This window comes from Myotis daubentonii, chromosome 11 (assembly GCF_963259705.1).
Source record: "Myotis daubentonii chromosome 11, mMyoDau2.1, whole genome shotgun sequence".
Taxonomy (NCBI): Eukaryota; Metazoa; Chordata; class Mammalia; order Chiroptera; family Vespertilionidae; genus Myotis; species Myotis daubentonii.
Window position 1 is genome coordinate 34,722,511 of NC_081850.1, and position 16,136 is coordinate 34,738,646.

General features: G+C 39.2%; 1 protein-coding gene across 2 annotated transcripts in view; it reads left to right on the forward strand.

Annotated features, from left to right (window-relative positions):
- LOC132211947 (histone-arginine methyltransferase CARM1-like) overlaps positions 1 to 16,136 on the forward strand; it is a 233,885-nt gene that overhangs the window by 73,315 nt on the left and 144,434 nt on the right. For both annotated transcript variants that reach the window (XM_059656785.1, XM_059656786.1), the window contains exon 2: positions 14,774 to 14,899. In XM_059656785.1, the coding sequence (XP_059512768.1) occupies positions 14,774 to 14,899 (126 nt within the window). The remainder of the gene's footprint in view (positions 1 to 14,773; positions 14,900 to 16,136) is intronic.

The following is a 16,136-nucleotide window of genomic DNA, read 5'->3' on the forward strand; positions in this document are numbered from 1 at the left end:
ATTTCCCCTGCTTTCCCTCTGAAGTTTGACAGTCTGTTTGATGCTTCTGTGTCTCTGGATTTATTTTTGTTCATCAGTTTATGTTGTTCCTTATATTCCACAAATGAGTGAGATCATGTGATACTTATCTGTCTCAGACTGGCATATTTCACTTAGCATAATGCTCTCCAGGTCCATCCATGCTGTTGCAAATGGTAAGAATTCCTTCTTTTTTACGGCAGCGTAGTATTCCATGGTGTAGATATACCACAGCTTTTTTATCCACTCATCTGCTGATGGGCACTTAGGCTGTTTCCATAGCTTAGCTATGGTGAATTGTGCTGCTATGAAGATAGGGGTTCATATATCCTTTCTGATTGGCATTTCCGGTTTCTTGGGATATATTCCTAGAAGTGGGATCACTGGGTCAAATGGGAGTTCCACTTTAATTTTTTGAGGAAACTCCATACTGTTCTGCTCAGTGGCTGCACCAGTCTGCATTCCCACCAGCAGTGCACAAGGGTTCCTTTTTCTCCACATCCTCACCAGCACTTGTTGTTTGTTGATTTGTTGATGATAGCCAGTCTGACAGGTGTGAGATGGTACCTCATTGTCATTTTGATTTGCATTTCTTGGATGATTAGTGACTTTGAGCATGTTTTCATATGTCTCTTGGCCTTCTGAATGTCCACTTTCGAAAAGTGTCTATTTAGGTCCGTTGCCCATTTTTTGATTGGATTGTTTATCTTCCTTTTGTTAAGTTGTATGAGTTCCCTATACATTTTGGAGATTAAACCCTTACCGGATGTAACATTGGCAAATATGTTCTCCCTTGCAGTGGGCTTTCTTGTTGTTTTGTTGATGGTTTCTTTTGCTGTGCAGAAGCTTTTTATTTTGATGTAGTCCCACTTGTTTATTTTCTCCTTAGTTCCCATGGTCCTAGGAGATGTAGCAGTAAAGATATTGCTACAAGATATGTCTGATATTTTTCTACCTATGGATTCTTCTAAGATTTTTATGGTTTCCTGTCTTAGTTTAAGCCTTTTATCCATTTTGAGTTTATTTTTGTTTATGGTGTAAGTTAGTGGCCTAGTTTTATTTTTATTTTTTGCATGTATCTGTCCAATTTTCCCAGCACCATTTATTGAAGAGACTGTCTTGACTCCATTGTATTCTCTTGCCTCCTTTGTGAAATATTATTCGAGTGTAATGGCTTGGGCCAATTTCTGGTTTCTCTGTTCTATTTCATTGGTCTATATGTTCTTGTGCACTGTGGTTATTTTCATTCATTTACTTACTTGAAAAGAATTTAGAATCATGGGTTAACTTACACACACACACACACACACACACACACACACACACGACAGACAATCTTGGAATCATAGGCAACTTCTAGACTTTGCATTGATCTGTGTTTTACACGCCCTCGCTTTTGCAGTTCTGTTAACATGGTCTAGTCTTTCACAGTTCTTGCTAAAGTCATTTCTAATTCTTTTTATGATTTTGTTGCTATTTAATATAGAGTTATACATTTAACAGTATTGTTTGGAAGAGCTGATATATAAAACAACTACTTAGTAATTTCATTTTGTAACCAGTGTTCTTTCTCAGCTCTCTACGTGGTGTAAGTTTTAAATTGATGCTCTTGATTCTTTCAGGCCCACAATCAAACCACCTCCTTTCTCATATTTAAACCTCTTATTTATTTTCATGCTTCACTACCTTGGTTAGAACTCTGAGAACAATGTCAATTAATAGAGATCAGGGCAAACTCTTTAGTTGGTGTTATTTTCAACTTTAAATTAATTTCAAACTTAAGCCCCATATTGACTTTTTGGTCATTACAAATATTCCTTATTGTATTAAAGACTTACCCCAGATTGCTAAAAGGCTTATTTTAGTGAAAGCTTTTTGTTTTTTTTCTCTTGCACTTTATTTTCTGTATTGATAAAAGGAAGTACATATTTTCCTTCAACATGTTAAAATGATATTAATATTAATGACTAGAGGAGTTGTTAATCATAGGGGACCTAGAGCCAGAATGCCTGCGTTCAAATCCTGTCTCTACCATATAAGAGCTTTGTAAAGGTGGTATTTTTCTGCTTATTATCTCATTTACTCCCTTGTAAAGTGAAGATTAGGGTAATAAGCCAGGGTTGTTGTGAAGATTAGATGTTAATGTATATAAAGTTCTTAGAACAGTGTCAGATACCTGGTAAATATGAGCATCACCATCATTTTTTTTTGTTGAGTTTGGACTAACCTTATCTATAATAATAAAAGCATAATATGCTAATTAGACTGGAAGTCCTTCCGGACAACCTTCCAGATAACGCCGGGGCTGCGAGGGAAGCCCGGGTCCGGGTGCCTGCCAGCAGCCTGAGGGAAGCCCAGGTCCCCGTGCCAGAGGGAAGCCGGTGCCGGCAGCTGGGGGAAGGAAGGCCTACTCTTGCACGAATTTCGTGCATCGGGCCTCTAGTATTGCCATATTATGCTATTATTTTATGTATTATGTTATGAATAAAAAGCATAGTTATGGAAAGTTTAAATAATATTTCTAAAGAGATAAAGTTAATAAGTGTTCTAACCAAGATTTAAACCAAGGTCATCTCCATCCTCCCTCCATACTCATAATGGAATTTAATATTTATTTGGGGAGTATCATTGTCAAGTTTATTATTGCCTTATATTGGCTTTGTAAATGATTTAGGCAGTATACCATCTTTTCTGGACCAGTTTAAGTAGCATAGAAACTACCTGCTCCTCAAATGTTTGATAAAATATTGCTTGTAGACCATCTGGGATCTTTAATTTCTTTGAAGGAAATTCTAAAGTGCTTCAAAAATGTTCTCAGAGCCCAAAGAGTCTTGGGGAACCAACATTTAGTGACTGTTTTGTGCTTAAGGGATTGTTCTGGGGATTGTTGGGTAAAAAGACATGAATAAGGCATCCGAAGGAGTTTACTGAGCGTTAGATAGGACTGGTTCAAAAAGAGCAGATAAACACCGTATGCAAGAAATTAAGATAATGAAAGGAAGCTATGCTTAATCAATTATTATGGGCTAGAGTGATCCCATACCCCTTATGGATCAGGTGGGGTATGAAGCAGGCTTTTAAGAGTAGCTAAGATTGCCCTAGCTGGTTTGGCTCAGTGGATAGAGTATCAGCCTGCAGACTGAAAGGTCCCAGGTTCTATTCCGGTCAAGGGCACATGCCAGGGGTTGTGGGCTCAATCCCCAGTAGGGGGCATGCAGAAGGCAGAAAATTAATGATTCTCTCTCATCATGGATGTTTCTATCTCTCTCTCTCCCTCTCCTTTCCTCTCTGAAATCAATAAAAGTATATTTAAAAAAAATAAGAGTAGCTAAGATTAAGTAGTAAGAGAAGGGGATATGAACCCCTGCTTGCCTTGAAAGCAGGATTTCAGAGCTCATATATTGAGAAAACTTGACATGCCTTTGTCCTTTTCCCCTTCCTTTTTCTGGTCATAGGGAGCAACAGAATGCAGAGCAATGAGAATAGACTTTGCAGCAGTCCAGATGGAAGGGAGCTTACGCAAATCCCCCAGTAACTCTGAGCCTCAAGTTTCCCATTTATAGGATGAACATAAGGAACCCCACCTCATGCTACAGCAGTGAGGAACAAATGAGGTACAAGGTGGGAAAATGCTCAACAAAGGCAGGTAGTTGCCCAGTTGCCCCACTTCTCTTTGTTACAGGCAACTGTTAATCAGTCAAAATGGCAACAGGAATTGCAGCAACTCGAAAGTGGCGCGGGGAGAGAAGGGGGTCCTAATACGTGGTGGCAGGAGAAGGTCTGACTTTGGGTGGTGGGCACACAGTGCAATATACAGATTTTGTAACACAGAAACCCACACCTGAAACCTACCTGTTCATGTTGACCAATATCATCCCAATAAATTTAATTTAAAAAAATAAAAAAAACATTTAAAATTCCTCTTCCAGTCGCCCTATACATTTGGTGTATTAGCACCCATTCCTCCACCTGCACACCACGTGGGACTGCTTACTCCTCATTTCCAGGTCTGCCATATTCATTCATGACATGTTCATTCACTAGCCTTTTAAAGAGGCTGTTCCCTTTGTTTGGAATGACCTTTTCCTCTTCTTTCCTTTCTGTTGAAAGCTCTTATTTTTCTTCCAAGCCTCGAGTCCAGTGTACTGCCTCCTATGAGGGATCTCCCAGACAGAATGAGTTGCTTGTTTCCCTGGGGTACCACCGCATTTGAACAGATCCCTTCCCCTTGCACTGCAAGCTCTCTCAAGGCTGTGTCTACAGTTTGTTTGTTTTTGCATGTTCCCCTATTGCCAATCAACAGTGACTGGCTTACAGCAGATGCTCATAAGTGTTAGCTGGGTATGCATGCATGAATGAATTCCCACACCAAGCCTTGCAGACATCTGGTTCCACCAGATCAGCTGCAGGGCAGAAACAAAAATGAATCTCTAGAACAGCTCTTGACAGCCAAGTCATTATTTTATTCTCTTTCATTGGAAGCTCCCACTTTTTTGTTGTTATAGCTGGGGAAACCACATCGGAGCAATTATCCCCGACTGAGTGAATTCAAGTGGATAGTTTATAATCTCTAGAAACCACAAGGAGAAAGCTGATGATCTGAGGAAACGCTACCCAGAAAGACTGTAGATGCCATAATATTTAGCTTCCCCGAAGAGACATTCACAGTGAAATTAAATTTAAATCTCAGAGAAGCCGCTCGTTCAAGGAAAGCAGGGAAAACTTTACATTCTTATGAAGAAATGAGGAAGTGAACTTTTTCTTGACCTCATATCATAATTGGAAAAACATTTTATAAACCGGAAGATCTAAACCACTTGTCGGAGTGGAAAAAAATACAGTCTGCTAAAAATACCATGTGTTTGATTGTCCCTTTCACATCTGTACTGCTCTGAGATTTCATGCTCTTTGTTTTATATAATTTAGGAAGCCACCAAGATTTTATGATCGTATTGATTCAGTTGGTTAAGTCAATAAACATTATCAATCATAAACTACGTGCTGAACACTGTGCTGGGAACAGTAGACATGAATTTCATAGGAAGGTGTTGAGATTTTTAAAGGAACAAGATCTGCTAATCCAGCGGTTCTCAACCTGTGGGTCGCGACCCCTTTGGCGGTCGAACGACCCTTTCACAGGGGTCGCCTAAGACCATCTTGCATAACAGATATTTACATTACGATTCATAACAGTAGCAACATCACAGTTATGAAGTAGCAACGAAAATAAACTTATGGTTGGGTCACAACATGAGGAACTGTATTTAAAGGGCTAGAAGGTTGAGAACCACTGTTTTCCTGGGATTCTAAGTAACCATGGGTTCTCTGGCTGCTTGTCCCCGTCCTGCCTAGAGAAATTCCTAGGGGAGCCGAAGGATTACTCAGACAAGCGTTGCAAATAAATTTCAGGGAACAGTGGGTTCTTAGAGAAGCTGTTAGGGGAGTGACATACTCTTTCATTAAAGGCAGAATGAAATGTTACTTCCTTCTGATCTGAGAATATTGGTCACAGAGGTGTTTAAATTTTCATTATGGAGTTGGTTTCAGTGTTTATTTGTTCTTTCTACTGTGATCATGTGTGGGGAGAAGGATGTGGAAGGAAAGAGGGAATTGTTTACAAAAATGAAGCTGACTCAGAGGCTAGAAAGATGAGCTCAGTTTGTCCTTTTACTTTGTTTTTAACAGCGGGTATGGCGAATAGGCTTTATGTGTCTGAGCTGGGATGGTGCTGATGGTGGTTCCAGTCAAATTGACTATTCACAGTCCCTGCTGTGCACCAGGTCCTCCAGGGGAAGCAAAGATAAGGAGGACACTCTGCCCTTGGACAGTCTGGCCAAATGGATAATAAGAATGGGGCACAAATGGAAAATAAGCTACGTACTGTAAGGAAGGTACAGAGTGCTATTGGGTTAGTGAGGTGAGGGAGGAAACCTAGGCCAGTTGTGGGGCAGCCAGGAAAGGTGCCATTTGAAGTGGACATTAATAAATTAGGTAATATTTTTGGTGGCAGAAGGGGCGCTTTGTCACTTCGGAAGTCCCGATCTTTTATTTCACATTTCTTCAGGCACCATAATTATAAGCCCCTTCGGAGAGTAGCTGGTAGTTTGGCTTTATAGTTTCAAGTAGGAGAGTCTGTCCTTTCATATTCAGTGGGGATTATTGGAAGGTTTGAGCAGAGCATTGCAATGACTTCACATGCTCTCCCGTTAATGTAACCTGACAGCTTGGAAGAGTGTGAACTCATTTTCAATTGCAGGAGCAGGTAACAGAGGAGAGATGGTCGCAGTTGTCCAGTTAAGATGTAATGAAACCATAGGATGAACAAGGCCAGGGGACTCAGGTGAAGAGTTCCTAAACTTGACAACAAAAGGTGGTTCATAAAAAAAAAAAAAGATTGATAGATTGGATGTCGTCAAAGTTTAAACTTTTGTCCTGTGAAATTTTGTTAAGAGAAAGAAAAGACAAAGCTACAGAATGGGAGAAAATATTTGTAGACCACATATCTGACAAAGGACCAGTATCTAGAATATATGAAGAACTTTCAAAGCTCAATAGTAAAAAACAAAAACAATCCAATTTGAAAATGTGTAAAAGACATAAACAGGCATTCACTGAAGAGGATATACAGGTGGTAAATAAGCACATGAAAAGATGTTCCGCATCATTAGCCATCAGGAAAGTGCAAGTTAAACCCACAATGAGGCATTACTACACAGCTATAAGAATATCTAAAGGAAAAAATGATGACAATCCAAATATTGTCAAGGATGTAGAAAAAATGACTCATTTGTCTATTGCTGATGGGAATATTAAGTGAAACAGAATTTGGTAGTTTCTCATAAAACTATAGTGTAATTTATCATCCTTCTAAAAGTTCAGGAAAATGATATTCACATAAAGATGATTAACAGGAAAGTTCTGAGGTCAAATCCCAACAGTTACTATAAGAAAAAAGGGGAAAAGGGGCAAAATAACAGTCCTACCAACAATAAAAGCATGCTAGAAAGACATGGTACAAAAATATTTCTGTAAGATTTATTTGCAAAATAAATTTAGAGACATTAAGAAAATTATACAGGACATGAAAGAATAACATCAATCAGAATTAGGAGAACTCAATGAAATGACAGAATTTAAGAAATAATTAGAAATAAAATGTATATTAAAAATGAAATAATTTTTAGAAGTGAAAGCTAAATTAGAAGGAATAAAAAATACATCAAATAAAGAAGAAAAAATAGGAAAGTTTTAAAATGTAAAAGGAAATGTAAAAAGAGATAAAATGGATTCAAAAGAAAGTTGCAAATGTTGAAGATAAACAAAAAAAAATTCCAACACACACATAAGAGTCTCTGAAGCAGACATCAGAAAAGAAAAAAAACACACAAAAAAACAAGAAACAACCAAAACAAATACTAAATTAATAATTAAGAAAATTTTATTGAAATAAATTGAAAACATATATTGAAAAAATGTACTTTATACCTGAAAATACTGGCCTAGAATGACCAGCATAACACACATTCTGGTAAAAATTACTGGCCTTTAAAGAAAGGGAAACATCTTTTGGATATCTAGACAATTTGAGCATATTATTGTAAGAGAGAAATTAGATTATCACTAGACCTTTTGATGCTATGTGTGAGAATAAAATAGCGTAACATATTCCATTGGAATACCATAAGATCTGAAAGAAAAAACGTGTTAGCCAGGGATTTTATATCCAGAAAACCTGACCTTCAAAAACAAGAAGACGAAGACAACTATTCATGTACAAGAATCTGGGGAATATTTTTCCAATGACTCTTCCTAAGGAATCTTGTAAAGGATTTGTTCAGTGAGCCCTTCCTAAGATTCTGCTAGAGAACAACTTTGGACATTCGAAATGACTAGAGAGACAAGTACATGGAACTGTTGGTGGGCACTAAATTGTTATTAAATGAGGGCCCAAAGGGGATAGTATTACTATGTAATGGCTGTATGATTTGGTTGTGTAGACTTGGTAAAATTAAAAATCAAAATGTAGAGGAAGGGGGATAACATTTGTAAACAAAACAAAACAAAAACCCCCATCAAACTCAAAACCAAAACCAAATGACCAGACAACTGTTATTCTGAAACTAATGTCCTAAGAGCGTTTTTCCCCCCATCACTCTGACTCTCTCACATATGGTAGCTACCCCAATTCGCAATTCTAAAACCTTTTCCAAATCCCTTCCTTTTTCTGCTTACCTTCCCGTTCTTTTCATTTCTCTTCTGCTATTAACATTGGGCCCATTTCAATCTGAAAGAATTTATCCATTTTCAGTTTTCTTTACTATCATTACTCTAGCTAGCAAAATCCTAGAAACTAATCTTTCAAATACAGAATTCTCCTTACCAGGTAGAGGAGAGGAAGAAGCTGTGAATATATATTACTATTTTGTCATATCTCATAGGAGATTGTTATTAATGTGATCAGTATTGGTGCCTAATTTTAATATTAGTTATCTTTTTTAAAACCATAATCATGTTCTTTTTAACACTCATTTTCTGAGGTTAAATTTACTAAAAATAATAACTGCACAGTTATCCATATGATTTACTCTCATGTATATATGTGCTGCCTGTACCATCATTTTTTAGTTACCTGTTTCTAGGAAACACGTTGCTTAGGTAGACTAACTTCCTATTTCTAGATAGGAAAATATTACAGGGTCACCTAGCAAAGACTTGGCATAAATGCCATATTGCTAGGTCATAAGTACTCTCTGTCCATGGATTTATACATAAAACTGTATTTTAGAACTTCTGTTCTAGACCATGCCTGATATATAATATTCTCAGTCAGTGTTGTGTAGTTTTCTTATGGAGATTGAATTTCTGCATTTGCATAGGCTGAAAGGAGAGGGGTATATGTAAGGAGAAGTAGGGCATTTTGTTATTAAAGTCAAGGGCAATTCTCTTGACCTTACCCTGAGGCATTTTCCAGGGTTACCTGTGTGTACTTGTGAATGGGTAGGTCCTGGATTTCTCTGTGTACCGTTATAAGTTTTGTCAAATGAGGCTGAAGTGGAGGATAGAGCAAGGCATCTGGATTCACCATGATTATCATTTTCTTTGAGAGTCCTTTCGGGGAACTAGTGGCTTTTCCTCAAGGAGGGAGTGACATAGCTCTAGGCTTTCCTAAAGTGGACTAAATTTTGTGCACAGGAAGTTATTCTGCTTGTTACTTTGTTGCCACCAGCAGAGTAGGACTTGCCCTATGAAGAAGCAGCAAAGAGTGTCACTGATGAGAATCAAGTTCAAAAGCACAATTACAGTAGCTCTGGCCAGTGCAGCTCAGTTGGTTGGAACCTCGTCCCATACACAGAAAGGTGGTGGGTTCAATTCCCAGCCAGGGCACATACCCAGATTGTGGGTTTGATCCCCAGTTGGAGTGTGTGTGAGAGGTAACAGGTTGATGTTTCTCTCTCTCTCTCTCTCTCTCTCTCTCTCTCTCTCTCTCTCTCTCTCTCTCTCTCTCTCATCAATAAAAACAAACAAACAAAAATAAAACCAAACAATAAAACCATGCCCTTAGGTGAGGATTAAAAAAAAAAAGCCTAATGATAGTAAATACACAGAAGCAGCCAGCCTTCTGTGCCACTGAAGAGATGAAATGAGATGTTTGGCAAGGGTGTAGTTATTATTATTATTATTATTACTAGTAATAATAACTTGATAAATGCCCTATACCTTGGTATAATGTACATTGAAAATGTATTTGATTTTTGAATATTCTCAATAAACACATTTACCTCTGAATGTATTAGTACCTGATTTTAGCCATAAAAAAATAAAAAATAAAGAAAATGGTCTCCACACCATCCCTGTTTTTCCCAGTGTTGTAGTATTTCCTGGTCTTGGATTTATATATGTTCCTTAATTTTTTAGTGCATTCCCTCATTTTTCTAACATAAATTCTTTAAATTTAAAAAGACGTATTTCTAGATTAATATGATATTCTCCTCTAAAATAGCTGCATTTTCTTCTTGATCCCATTTGTTAACAGGAATCATTTATAATATTTTTATGTACTAACATGGTCAAGGTCAGGATAGCAAATCAGCACAAGAAGTTTTTACATTAGCAAACAAAAATGTAAGAAATCATTCATTTCTATGAATGATTTAAAAACAGAGAATGAACATAATGATTTTATTTATTATATTAAATAAATATTTTAAAATGAATGAAGTACCAGCTAATATCTGGTAAATAAAAAAGTGTAAAGAATAGTGATACCCACCAAGAATGAGAATGTGGTGAAGAATGTTAGTGATAGTAGTATGTCTTTTGCTTGTTTGCTTTTTTTTTAACCAAATGAATAGCTTTCTTGTCTTTTCTAATTAGAAAAATAAGTAGTCACTTAGAAAATTCAAACAAGGCAGACAAATAAAAATGACCCCAAATCTCTCCATCCAGAGGAAACAACTAATGACAGTTTGGTGTATATCTTTTTAAACAACTTTCTACAAAAATAAACACAATATTAAATTGCTACAAAAATATTACACATGCTGTTCTGCAACCTGAACACAGATGTATCATGTTTAATTTAACCAACCGTGTAAGTGATGGACTCTTAGCTTTAATATACACATCCTTAAATATACATCCATTCACAATTGATAAAGTACATCCTGGAAGGACTGTTATGAGTAGAACGTCTAACAAAGAGTACATAGATTTTAAATTTTAAACTATATGGCCAAAATACATTTCAGGAATATAGAAATTTACATTCTTAGTAATGGCACTCAGTGACTTCTCACAGCCTTTCCAATGTTTGATACAAAATTTTTTAAAATTTTGCTATTGACATTTCCCAGTTGTCAATTGCCTACTGACCCCTTACTAACTTTTTAATAGGGATGTTTATTTCTTCTTATATTTTAGAGCTAATTGTATATTGGGAATATTAAGTCATTGTTATGTATGTTGAAAACATATGCCTAGCTTATTGCTTTTCAACTTTGTTTCAAGTATTAAAAATTTTTTTCCACAGGTATATTTTAACATTTGAAGTAGTTCCCAATACTTTCTGGATATAATGGCATACTTAAAAAGACTTCCCCCACCATATTTAAAAAGAAAATAGGGAGAGAATAAAGAAAAGAGGATGTATGGCTAAGCATTTTGCAATTTATGAAGGTAGGAAAAAACAGCAACTCAATGTATACCCTAATTAAATCACAAACAAACAACAACAAAAGAAAAAATTCAAGTCTATCTGGTTAAGGAGGATTGAGTAATACATTTTTAAACTTACCTATTCTGGGGTGGGATGCAATTAATACATGGAGAAATGCTTTCACTAATTCAAAAAATATTAAGTATTAGATACTGTGCTAGGCTTTGATGCAGAGAGGGAAAAAAAAGAGAGAATGAACCCAAAAATAAAGTGAAATTGCCCTGCTCACAAAGAGCACACAGACTGTAATATTCGTGTTTGTACAAGGGGCTGAGGAAGACCAGGATCTCCTTCATCCTATCTCATCCTACTCCAAAGCCATAAGAAAAACAATTGGTAAATGCTAATAATCCCAATTTCTTGAAAAAATATTTCTTGTGACTTTAAGAAAACAGATTGTTTCAGAGAGCCCCAAACTCCCTTCTGCATCTGCATTCACGGCTGCCACCCTGCGAGGAGACGTTGATGCCTTAGAGACACTGACTGGGCTGTAATAACAACCTGTAACCATGTTTTATGCCAAGAAAATGTTTACAAAACATCTGCACTATTTAACCAGCCAAGATGTTTCATGAAAAATATCTGTGAATGCCTCCATCAGGAGGTACTCATTCATATGAAGTAGTGGTTAAAAATATTTGAAAACATTTAATCATCTTAACTCTGTGTGTGTTTTTTGAATGTGTGTGCACAAATGTGTAACATTGGAATTTTATAAACAGCTAGAGACCTGGTGCACAAAATTTGTGCACTGGACGGGGGGCTCCCTCAGCCTGGCCTGTGCCCTCTTGCAGTCTAGAGGTAGGAGAGGCTCCTGCCAACGCCGCTGACCCACCAGCTGTGAGCCTGGCTCAGGGCTTCTGGCTGAGCAGCACTCCCCCTGCAGGAGCTCACTGACCACCAGGGGCAGCTCCTGCATTGAGTATCTGCCCCCTGGTGGTCAGTATGCATCATAGCGAATGGTCATTCTGCCATTTGGTCAATTTGCATTTTAGCCTTTTATTATATAGGATTATGTTTTTAATTATAATTCAATTTAATACACATACTGTAATTGATTTTGTAAAGGAGAATGGAAGACATTAAAGATAAGAGCTAAGAATGAATATATATATATATATATATATATATATATATATATATATATATATATATATTGCTAATATGCTGTGTCCAACTGGTCACTATGACGTGCACTGACCACCAGGGGGCAGATGCTCAACACAGGAGCTGCTGAGCTGCAGTGACTTGGCAGCAGCAGTTCTTGGATGACGCACCCCAGAACCAGAGAGGAGGGAGCCCGATTCCTCGCAGGGCTGCACAATTCTACCTTCAGCCGTGCGTTATGTTGTTCCTGGGGCACTGTTGGCCCCGAATCTGGCTTACTGCACACTTGCATTTGCGTTCCACACCCTATACAAGAGCAACTTGGCAGAGTGCCCTCTCGCACTCCGGGACCCCTCGGGGGGTGTCGAAGAGTCAGTTTTGGCCCAATCCCTGCAGGCCAGGCCAAGGGACCCCACCTGGTGGAGGGACCCCTCTCACTCCACAGATGCCAGGAAGGGACTGCGGGAGGTTGGCTCCAGGGCATGTCCAGCCCGTCTCGCCCAGTCCCGCCCCACCAGCCACCTTCTAATTAATTTCCTTTCAATGTGCACGAATCCGTGCACCAGGTCACTACTTTATAATCAGAGAAATATTAATACTCTCTTATTGGTTTAATAGGAATTTAGAAATTATTTAAACTTCATCATTCAGTCTTAACAAAGCATCAATATTTTCATTTTACATAATGAAGAAACGTGACTCCATGTGTTTAGGTGATTAAGCTCTTCAGTTAGTAAGTATCTAGTATCTATAATAATAAAAGCGTAATATGCTCATTAGACCGGATGTCTTTCTGGACATCCTTCTAGACAAAGCCAGGGCTGCGAGGGAAACCTGGGTCCCGGGTGCAGAGGGAAGCCGGTGCCGGCAGCCGGGGGAAGGAAGGCCTACTCTTGCATGAATTTCATGCATTAGGCCTCTAGTCAAAGATAAAACAAAACCCAAAGTCATTGCTTTTTCCACCACACTACAGCTGCCCCAATGCTAACAGCATTAGTGAGTTCGTTCCCAATTATCTATGCATGAATCTAATGAGAACCTAGCCACTTACCATGGGCCCTTCTTGGGAAACTTTTTATCACACTTGCCTTGGCACAATGTGGTAGGAGCAACATGGGCCTTGGAGGCAACTTCAACCCTGGGCTTGAATTCTCGCTTTGCTCCATGTTAGCTGTGCATGTGTGGACGTAAACTCTGCCTTGTGTTCACCCAGGAACACTGGCAGTGATGATACAATGGAATTTTTGTGTGATATCTCTGGCACATAGTAGGTGCTCAGTCACCCACAGCGACATTACCTGGTCTCTCCTAGGATGGCATCAAGAGATACAAAATGGTCCTGGCCAGTGTGTGTCAGTGGTTAGAGCATCCGCCTGTGCACTGGAGGGTCACAGGTTCGATACCCGGTCAAGGGCACGTACCTGAATTGCAGGTTCCATTTGCAGGTTCCATCCCCAGCCCTGGTGAGGGAGGCTACCAATGGATATGTCTCTCTCACATAGATGTTTCTCTCCTCTCCCTCTCTTTCCCTCTCCTGTCCCTCCCCCCCGCCCCCCCCCCACCAAAACAAACAAAAACCCATCCTCATTTGTCGGATGAGGATTAAAAAAAGAGAGAGAGAGAGAGAGTTATAAAATGATTTTGGGAATATTGGGTTATGGGTAATGGAGCCCTGGCAAGATCCAATAGGAGTCTGTTTTAAGTGGTGTTAAACACCTGCAAAGAATTGGTATTCGGCCATATAGTCGTTTCTTTAACTCAGTGGTCGGCAAACCGTGGCTCGTGAGCCACATGCGGCTCTTTGGCCCCTTGAGTGTGGCTCTTCCACAAAATACCACGTGCGGGCATGCTCGTGCAGTGCAATTGAAACTTCGTGGCCCATGCGCAGAAGTCGGTGTTTAGCCTGGGTGAGTTTATTTTGAAGAAGTGGCATTAGAAGAAGGGGGGGGTGTCGGTCAGTCGGGCAGCGGGATACGCAGCGCGGGGGAGGTGCGTGCGCTTCATGCACATGTTGAGTGAGACTGGCTACAAGACGAGTGAGGATGGGAGAGTTGGAAGGGGTCGACCTCAGCGAAGTACCTCAATCAGATTGAGGACGTTTTTAGCAAAGGCCAGCTTAGAGTACCCTAATTAAGTTAATAACAGTGTACCTACCTATATAGTTTAAGTTTAAAAAATTTGGCTCTCAAAAGAAATTTCAATCGTTGTACTGTTGATATTTGGCTCTGTTGACTAATGAGTTTGCCGACCACTGCTTTAACTCATATCCTCATATTCCCATATGTCCCAGGAGAAATTGTATTAAGAAAAAAGAAATGAGGTGCCTAGAGAACATGAGAAAATGTAGGAGTGCTTTTAGGCGTTGGTGAGCCTTTTTACAATGCTCAAAATGGATTTTCCTAATCCTTTTTTTTTTTTCCCCACCCTTTATAGCTGATGGCGTCTGTGTCTTTAAATGCCTACTCAATCGAGACACCGAATGTTGCCGGGTGGGGAAGGAATCCGTCTTGATTACCCTGGGGTACAACAGTGCTCTGCTGAAGTTTGAGTCTTACGCTGGTAAGTTTTGTGCTTGTCATGACCCCCTCCCTGTCTTTTCTGAAAATGAACCCCCTGATCGGTTGACTTGTTGCTGTTGCTGATTGGTTGGCTTTCAGCAGACTGTTTCCTGATGTGGGTTGTTCTAGATTAAAACAACGATATAAAGCTGGTTCAGGTGCTTGCCTGACACCCAGGCGAGAGCACTGTCAGCCTCTCCCTAGACCATGGGAACGTTTTCCTTCTCCCCTCTTTGGGCTCTCCTTCACCCAGGGCTGATTTTCCTTGAGGAGGAGGCTGTTCGCAGAAATGTGATTTCCCGCTCCTTTGCCAGTCAGAATGTTTTCATCCTATTTTTGTCTTTGGATCATTTGTCGAACATTTTTAGATTCTGGACAACAAATGTCAAGCAATAGGGAGGTAAACTAAAGTGTAACTAGAGCTATTTTAAGAAAGGGCTAAAGGCACCTGGGCGATTTCCAGTCCGATAAAGGTAATTAGGGTTAACAATGCCATGCGTCTACCTTTGATGGTCTGTCGTCATTTCTTTAACTTAGATATAAGGTGTTCATTTCATGGTGTTAATCCAGACGATACAAAGTATTAGCAGTGGTACAGATTCTCCTCTGGGTAGTTAAAATGCCCAAAGTTGTTTCATTTTATGGTAACTACTTGGGATAAAGAAGTTAACCTGGTTTGTAGTTTCTGAACTGACTCCGAGTCAGCTAGAGTCCCTGGTGAGACACAGTTCGTTTTACGAAAGAAATAGCCAGTGAAAGAACAGGGAGCGATTGTACAGTACGAAGACTGCAGGGAAAACCTTTCTTCTAATGTGTTCACACTTGGAACACTTAATGCTCGAGGAAGTCATGCTGCTCAACTCCGCATAGAATGCGTATGTCCACAATGTCCATGTTTCAAGCATAGGGTACTGTTCAGAGTTGGTATGTAGAGTCTAAACAGGGTTAAGAGTTTTATTTTTTAGGGGCTCTCAACTTGAACTGCCTTCACTGTCTGGACAAAAACTTTTCTTTGAGTCTTTCTTTAAATTGCAGTGAAATAGAACCTTTGAGATTCCAGTAGACTAAGTCCAAAGATAGTTGGATCCATTTTACTGTGCTGCTTCCAGCCCTCTAGTTAAATAGCCTAGATAGTCGTGAGGCCCGGAACCAACTCAGTATTGGGGGCCAACGACAGGAGCCTATTGGTCCTACACAAAGGCCCCTGTAGGTAATATCTGATGCCTTAGCTGACAAGG